The sequence below is a fragment of the Pan paniscus genome, chromosome 4 (assembly GCF_029289425.2).
Source record: "Pan paniscus chromosome 4, NHGRI_mPanPan1-v2.0_pri, whole genome shotgun sequence".
Lineage (NCBI taxonomy): Eukaryota > Metazoa > Chordata > Mammalia > Primates > Hominidae > Pan > Pan paniscus.
This window is the reverse complement of record NC_073253.2, coordinates 169,600,062-169,608,564: the sequence shown is the minus strand read 5'-3', so window position 1 is coordinate 169,608,564 and position 8,503 is coordinate 169,600,062. Positions and strand designations below refer to the sequence as shown.

At 39.8% G+C, this 8,503-nt stretch overlaps 1 protein-coding gene across 1 annotated transcript; it reads right to left on the bottom strand.

The window, feature by feature from the left end:
• Positions 1-4,786: 4,786 nt before the first annotated feature.
• On the bottom strand, positions 4,787-8,133 carry LOC117980433 (cysteine-rich and transmembrane domain-containing protein 1). The gene is given in 3 exon segments (XM_055113090.2): positions 4,787-5,628; positions 5,631-5,669; positions 5,672-8,133. Coding segments are annotated over 3 exon segments (333 nt in total). The 5' UTR covers positions 5,801-8,133; the 3' UTR covers positions 4,787-5,463.
• Between the last annotated feature and the right edge of the window lie 370 nt (positions 8,134-8,503).

Sequence of the window (8,503 nt, the reverse complement as noted above, 5' to 3'; positions counted from 1 at the left end):
CAGGTCACACTCCCTTAAAAGTCAAAATCCTAGGCAGGGACATCTGATTGACCAAACCTGGACTCCAAGAACTGACATTAAATATGAGAAGAGCAATTACACACTATTCATGCTTCTACTCACCCTGGTAGAAGGATATGGAGCCACAAAGTGAAAGTAGTTTAATTCCCCAAAGATCATGTAGAGGAGAGTCAGTTGCTCCACCCCATACATATCAGCAAGGAAATTTCTACAGTGATGAACCATTATGTGTTAAAGTCTATTTGTTACAGCAGCTCTGCCTACCCTTACTATTCAAGAAGCCAGATTGCAGAGGGCACAGAAGACTTGAAACCAGGATTAGGGGCATGCACTCCATGCAGGATCCAGAGGAGTGTCTTAAGATGGGAAGTTCAAACTGCAGGCTTGAAATGAAGCTGAGGTGGGTGGATTGCCTGAGATCAGGAGTTCGAGACCAGCCTGGCCAACATGACAAAATCCTGTCTCTACTAAATATACAAAAATTAGCTGGGTGTGGTGGAGGGCACCTATAATCCCAGCTACTCAGGAGGCTGAGGCAGGAGAATCACTTGAGCCCAGGAGGCTGAGGTTGCAGTAAACCAAGATCGTGCCACTGCACTCCAGCCTGGGCCACAAGAGCAAAACTCCATCTCAGAAAGAAAAAAAAAAAGAAAAAGAAAAGAGAAGAAAGAAAAAGAAAAAAAGAAAAGAAATGTGAGCAGAAATACCTGACTGGGACTTGGTCTTGAGAGAAAAGGCTAAAGCTCAGGTACTAAGTCTGGGGTCTAAAATCTGAGAAAGAGCAAGAGTCAGGCTGACCCACTATTTCAGAATTTCTTATAATTTACCTTTCTAAGATGAGACATAACCTTTCAGTGGCTATTGAGTTGCTCAGCTAAAAAGTTTTTTCGTAATAGGGATATAAAGCCTAGTGTGGAAGGCTGAAAAGTAGCCCCCTAAACACATCAGGTCCTAATCCCTGGAACCTATGTTACCTTATAGGGAAATAGAGGATCTTTGAGGATATGATTAACTTAAAGATTTTGAGATGGAGAGATTATCCAGATGGGCTCTAAAAGCAATCTCAAGTGTCCTTCTAAGAGAGAGGAAGAGGTGGATGACACACACAGAGGAAGCCATGTGACAATAGAGGCAAAGATGGGAGTGCTGCAGCCACAAGCCAAGGAATGCTGGCAGCTACAGAAGCTGGAAGAGGTGAGGAATGGATTCACCCCTAGGGCCTTTGGAAGCTCTTGACTTCAGCCTAGTGATACTGATTTTGGACTTCAGGGCTCCATAACTACAAGAGAATACATTTCTATTGTTTTAAGCCATCTTGTTTGTAGTAATATGTTACAGAAACCATAAGAAATTAAAACAACGAGGAAATTACAGTAGGGAAGGCTAAAATGGATATAGTAGAAAGAGTGGGTGCTTTGGATAAAAGTAGAACTCAAATCAAATCCCTCCTGGTATGACCTTGGGCAATAATAGTAAACCAGCATGGGAAATACATATGCAGCCACTCGCCCTCTCATGCCAAAGCAAATGTGGCTCATCAATACCAGCATTTTTTCCCAGATATGAGCTCAGAATATATTTCAGCACAGGTCTCTTGACAACCATAAGAAATGACATGTGATATTAAACTCAGTGACTATTCCTGTAATTACACTAACCATGATTCATTGGTACCTACTATATGCCAGGTATTTTAAATAAAAATATACTTAATTGTCCCAACAAATTGAGGAGACAGTTTTCTTCTTTACCTTGGTTTACAGACAAGATAATCATATATCAGAGTTGAAGTGGCATTTCCTGAGGCACAAAGCTATAAAGAAACAGGATGGGCATTCAAAGCCAGGTCTCCCTGACTCCAAATCCCATTCCACTACCAGACACAACCAGACACTTGGATTTTCTGAGCCACAGTTTCCTCGTCTGTAAAATGGGGCTGCTGATCTCCACCTGGAAAAGCACATTTGAGGGTTGAGTGAGATCATTAAAAAAGACAGCGACCCCAGCAGACTGTTGTCTGGCACAATGCTGCACGGGCTAATGTTAGCAATCCAGGCCTCTTTACTGCAGTGCAACGGAGACAGGTCGGGCCTCAGTTGGTGTAGCATAAAGCCCTGACCTGGCGGCTGTTGGAAACTCAGCCCATTCCTTGACACACCTCAATCCCACAGCTTGGTCTTTTTTCTCTGGGGGGACCACACCTAGAGCCAGGGAGCAACAGGGTCACAGTGACCTGGGCCAGAATACTCTATAAGGTCAACATGAGCCAGGACAAGGAATTAGAATTACAAAACCAACAGTCTTTTAACCAGGATCTAACTAAGGACCAGTCACAGGGAGGACGTCAACAGTGTGGAAGTGAACAGCATTTTGATCTGTTCTCCCTGGACTCTCTGGGGGCTCTTCTCCCATTGTGGGGAGGCAGATTGAATCAGAGGAAACAGCAGGGTGGCAGCACCAAAGATCCCTGGGTTCAAATCCTGGCCTTCCTTACCTACTGGCTGAGTTGTCTTGGATGCACTTTTTTACCTCCCCAAGCTTCGGTTTCCTTACCTGTAAGATGGGGGTACGAATCCCATCATGCCATGTGGATCAAATGGATTAGTGCAGGCAACGGAGTAGATGCTCAATCAGTGTCAATTCCCCTTATTTTACCCGTTCCCCCAAGTCCATGCCTGAGCCTGCCTGCAGAGCACCCTCCTTCCTGGAAACTCTCCAGCTAGATTCCAGCAGCAAGTCTAGGGTCCACTGGGAAGGGCAGTAACATCCTGGGCAGGCAGGTGCTGTCCTGGGAGGAAGGAACCATGGAGATGGCAGGGCCTCCTAACAAGTTCTAGTCCCGAGAGGCTCACTCACAGCTCTCTCTCTGTAGAACGGGGGTGGGAGGGAAAGGAGTTAGGCACAGCCCTGCAAACCTAGTCTCAAGCAGATAAAATATAAATTGCATCTTCTAAGGAAAAAGAGTGCAGTCACCTTTGTATTTTGGTATCAACAATGTATGAACAGCAGGCTCTGGGCACAACAGGAAACCTACACCCACGCTACTCCTTTATCGCAGTTCTTCTCTTGGCAAATAATTACTCTCCCTGCAGGCACCCGCGTGCGAGCCTTCTAATTATACCATTGTTCACTTTCATGTCAGCTGAACAATAAATCAAATGTGGACCAAGATGTCTGATCAAAATGTGCTGGGGAGTAAACGGTGGGAAGCACATGACATTAGTGACGGTACTGGGAATGGGGGCATCATCTTTCTTCCTAAGCTTTGTCTTGAGACAGGCTTCCTTTTTCTCTGTTAATCCTGTTAACGTTGAGACTGTAACCTGGACCCCGAGTGACCCAGATCACCCTACGTCTGAAATGGACAGAACTGCGTTCACTATCATTTCCCATCAAGGGACTGTGAGAGGGTTTGATTAATGAATGACTGTAAAATGCTAGCAAATATATAGCAAAAAGAAATACTAGCAAATATATATAGTAAAATACTAGCAAATATAGCAAATCTATAATGAATAATTTCTCAACAACTTTTTCCTTAGTGGCATTTGGCTTTCTTCTCTGAATTTTTGCTCCCATCAAAAGCCAAGTTCCTCATCAGGGAAAGAAAGAGGGCAGTGTTTATTTTAATATTTTATTTTAATATTTTGATTTATTTTATATTTAACAGTTTTTAAGGTTTAATTAACAAAAGTTATATATGTTTAATGTGTACAAACTGATGTTTATATATATATACACACACACACACACAGGGAAATAATCACCACAATCACCACAATTAACACACCCATCACCTCACTAATTCCCTTTTTCTTTTTTCCTTTCTTCCTCCCTTCCTCCCTTCCCTCCCTTCCCTCTCTTCCCTTCCTTCCCTTCCTTCTTTCCTTCCTTCCTTCTTTCCCTCCTTCCTTCCTTCCTTCTTTCCCTGCTTTAAGGTGAGGATACGTAAGATTGACCCTCTTAGCAAATTTCAAGTATACAGTATGGTATTGCTAACTATAGTCACCACACTGTACATTAGATCTCCAGAACTTATTTATCCTGCAGAACTGAAACTACACCTTGACCAACATCTCCCCCGCCTTTCAGCCCCTGGCAAGCACCATTTGACTCTCTGTTCCTATGAGTTTCACTTTTTTGGATTCCACATATAAGTGGGATCATGTCATATTTGTCTTTCTGTGTCTGGCTTACTTCATTTCGCATAATGTTCTCTAAGTTCATCCATGTTGTCACAAGTGGCAAAATTTCCTTCTTTTTAAAGGCTAAATAATATCCCATAGTAGAAATATACCACAATATTTTTTATCCATTCATCCATCCAGGGGCATTTGGGTGTTTCCATATCTTGGTGATCGTGAACAATGCTGCAATGAGCACAGAAGTGCATGCTTCTCTGAGATCCTGATTTTATTTTTTTTGGATGTATACCCAGAAGTGGGATCATATGGTAGTTTTACTGCTAACTTTTGGTGAAAACTCCATACTGTTTTTTATAATGGTTGTACCACTTTAAATCCCTATAAAAAATGTACAAGGGTTCTCTTTTCTCCACATCCTCACCAACACTTTTGTCTTTTTTGATAGTAGAACCATCCTTGCAGGTGTGAGGTGATATGTCATTGTGTTTTGATTTGCATTTTCCTGATGTTGAGCACATTTTCATTTCCATGCTGACCATTTGTATGCCTTCTTTTGAGACATACAAATACACCACATCATACACAAAAATAAACTCAAAATGAAGTTTTGACCTGAAACTGTAAAACTACTGAAGAAAGTATAGAAAAAAGCCTTCTTGACATTGCTGATGGCAATGATTTTTTGGATATGACACCAACAGAACAGGAAACAAAAGCAAAAATAAACAAATGGGAAATATCTATTCAGATCTTTTGCTCATTTTCAAATTGGGTTATTTGTTTTCTTGCTACTGAGTTGTATGAGTTCCCTATGCGTTTTGCATATTAACTCCTTATCAGATATATGATTTGCAAATATTTTCTCCCATTTCATAGGTTGCCTTTCCACTTTGTTGATTCTTTTCTTTCTTTCTTTTTTTTTTTTTTTGAGGTTTGAACAAATTTATTGAAACCTACAGGGTGTAAGCAGAGAAATCATTCATGGTGTGTTAAATTTTGCCACTACCTTGAATGTATAATTACAAAATTATAAATACATTTTCCACAACTAAGCCTTTGTCCAAAAAAAGTCACTTAGCACATTTTTAAAGGTCAGTAAGAAATGGATTTTGGACATTAAAGAGATCAAGTCACTGAATTTAACAGCAGCAGCCCTCACTAATCTAGAATCCCATAGTGCCGAAGGTGTAGGTGTCTGTGCAGAGCTAGTCATTTATTACAGCAATCAGAAGAGACAGGGGCAGGCACATCTATCGGAGGTGGTGGCAGAGCTGGCAGGAGAGGATGGCTGGGCTGGTCAGGTGAGCATGTCCCAGAGACAGCAGCAACAGAAAGCAGTCCAGCAGGCTGTGAGGCAGGTGGATGGTTCCAACTCATGTCTTCTTTGGTCTTCTACCACATACACTGTGGTTTTAGGAGGCTCCCGAGGTCTGTCCTGCCAGCTGTACTGTGGGTATCTTTGTATCCTTGATAGGTGTATCCTTGAAGAGGTGGGTAGGGCCCCCTCCCATAGGTCCTGGGCCCATGTGTTTTTGTGGATAAGGTGGGTATGGGGCTGATGGACCAGGGCCTGGATGTGGTGGAGGGTTCTCTTGGTTCATCAGGGACCTGTAAAGTGCACCTCTCCTCTCCATGAACTGGCCAGGTAGTGGTTGGGTCGGAACCTGAGGAGCCCAGACCAGCCCAGAGTAGACTCACTGCACCTGCCTTGAAGCAAGTAATGAGCCACCATGTGACAGAAGCTTTTTAGTTTGATACAATCCCATTTGTTTATTTTTGGGTTTGTTTCCTCTTCTGTTGGTGTTATGTCCAAAAAATTGTTGCCATCACCAATGTCAAGAAGCATTTTTTCTGTACTTTCTTCTAGTAGTTTTACAGTTTCATGTCTTCATGTCAAAGTCTTTAATCTATTTTGAGTTTATTTTTGTATGTGATGTGAGATAAGGGTCTAATTTTATTCTGCGTGTGACTATCCAGTTTTTCTAATGACATTATCCTTTCCCCATTGTGTCCTCTTGGCATCCTTGTCAAAGATCAGTTAGCTGTAAATATATGGATTTATTTCTGGTCTCTTTGTTTTGTTACATTGGTCTACATGTCTGTTTTTATGCCAGAACCATATTGTTTTGATTACTATAGCTTTGTAATATATTTTGAAATGAGAAAGTGTGATGCCTCTGGTGTTTTTTTGTTTTTTGGTTTTTTGGTTTTTTTTTTTTTTGTCCCTCAAGATTGCTTTGGATATGGGTAGTCTTTTGTGGTTCCATTTGAATTTTATGATAGCTTTTTTTTATTAATGTAAAAATGCCATTGGGGTTTTGATAGAGATTGAATTAAATCTGTATGTTTCTTCGGGCACTATGGGCATTTTAAAGATTTTAATTCTTCCAATCCATGAACATGGGATGTCTATCCATCTCTATGTCTCCCTTAGTTTCTTTCATCAATGGTTTATAACTTTCAGTGTACAAGTCTTTCACCTCTTTAGTTAACTTTATCCTAAGTATTTTATTCTTTTTGTTGCTATTGTAAATAGAATTGTTTTCCTAATTTCATTTTTGAATAGTTTGTTATTAGCATATAGAAATGCCACTGATTTTTGCAATTTGACTTTTTATACTGCATAGTTACTGAATTTGTTTATTAGTTTTAATAATTTTTTTGTATGGAGTCTTTAGGATTTTCTACATATATGATCATGTCACCTTTAAGAGGAGACAATTTTACTTATTTCTTTTCAATTTGGATAGCTTTTATTTCTTTTTCTTGTCTGATTGTTCTGGCTAGAACTTCCAGTATTATGTTGAATAGAAGTGGTAAGGTTGATCATCCTTGCTTTGCTTCATATCTGAGAGAAAATGCTTTCAAATTTTCCCCATCCATTATTATGTTAGCTGTGGGGTTTTCATATATGGTCTTTATTGTGTTGAGGTAAGTTTCTTCTATACCTATTTTTTTGAGAGTTTTAAATAATAAATGGATGTTAAATTTTCTAAAAAAATATCTGAATCTTTTGGGATAATCATGTGGTTTTACCTTTCATTGTGTTAATGTGGTATATTACACTGATTGATTTGATATGTTGAACCATCCTTCCATCTCAGGGATAAATCCTACTTGGTCATGGTGTATGAGCCTTTCAACATGCTTTTGAATTTCGTTTGTTAGTATTTTATTGGGGATTTTTTTGTTTATGTTAATTAGAGATATTGCCCTGTAGTTTTTTTTTCCTTGTGGTATTTTTGCTAAGCTTTGACATCAGGGTGATCCTGGCCTCATAACATGAGTTTAGAAGTGCTTTCTCTTATTCAATTATTTGAAAAAGTTTTAAGAATTGGTATTAATTCTTTTTTTTTTTTTTTTGGGATGCCCTCTCTCACCATTCCTATTCAACATAGTGTTGGAAGTTCTGGCCAGGGCAATTAGGCAGGAGAAGGAAATAAAGGGTATTCAATTAGGAAAAGAGGAAGTCAAATTGTCCCTGTTTGCAGACGACATGATTGTATATCTACAAAACCCCATTGTCTCAGCCCAAAATCTCCTTAAGCTGATAAGCAACTTCAGCAAAGTCTCAGGATACAAAATCAATGTACGAAAATCACAAGCATTCTTATACACCAACAACAGACAAACAGAGAGCCAAATCATGAGTGAACTCCCATTCACAATTGCTTCAAAGAGAATAAAATACCTAGGAATCCAACTTACAAGGGATGTGAAGGACCTCTTCAAGGAGAACTACAAACCACTGCTCAAGGAAATAAAAGAGGATACAAACAAATGGAAGAACATTCCATGCTCATGGGTAGGAAGAATCAATATCCTGAAAATGGCCATACTGCCCAAGGTAATTTACAGATTCAATGCCATCCCCATCAAGCTACCAATGACTTTCTTCACAGAATTGGAAAAAACTACTTTAAAGTTCATATGGAACCAAAAAAGAGCCCACATCACCAAGTCAATCCTAAGCCAAAAGAACAAAGCTGGAGGCATCACACTACCTGACTTCAAACTATACTACAAGGCTACAGTAACCAAAACAGCATGGTACTGGTACCAAAACAGAGATATAGATCAATGGAACAGAACAGAGCCCTCAGAAATAACGCCGCATATCTACAACTATCTGATCTTTGACAAACCTGAGAAAAACAAGCAATGGGGAAAGGATTCCCTATTTAATAAATGGTGCTGGGAAAACTGGCTAGCCATATGTAGAAAGATGGAACTGGATCCCTTCCTTACACCTTATACAAAAATCAATTCAAGATGGATTAAAGACTTAAATGTTAGACCTAAAATCATAAAAACCCTAAAAACCCTAGAAGAAAACC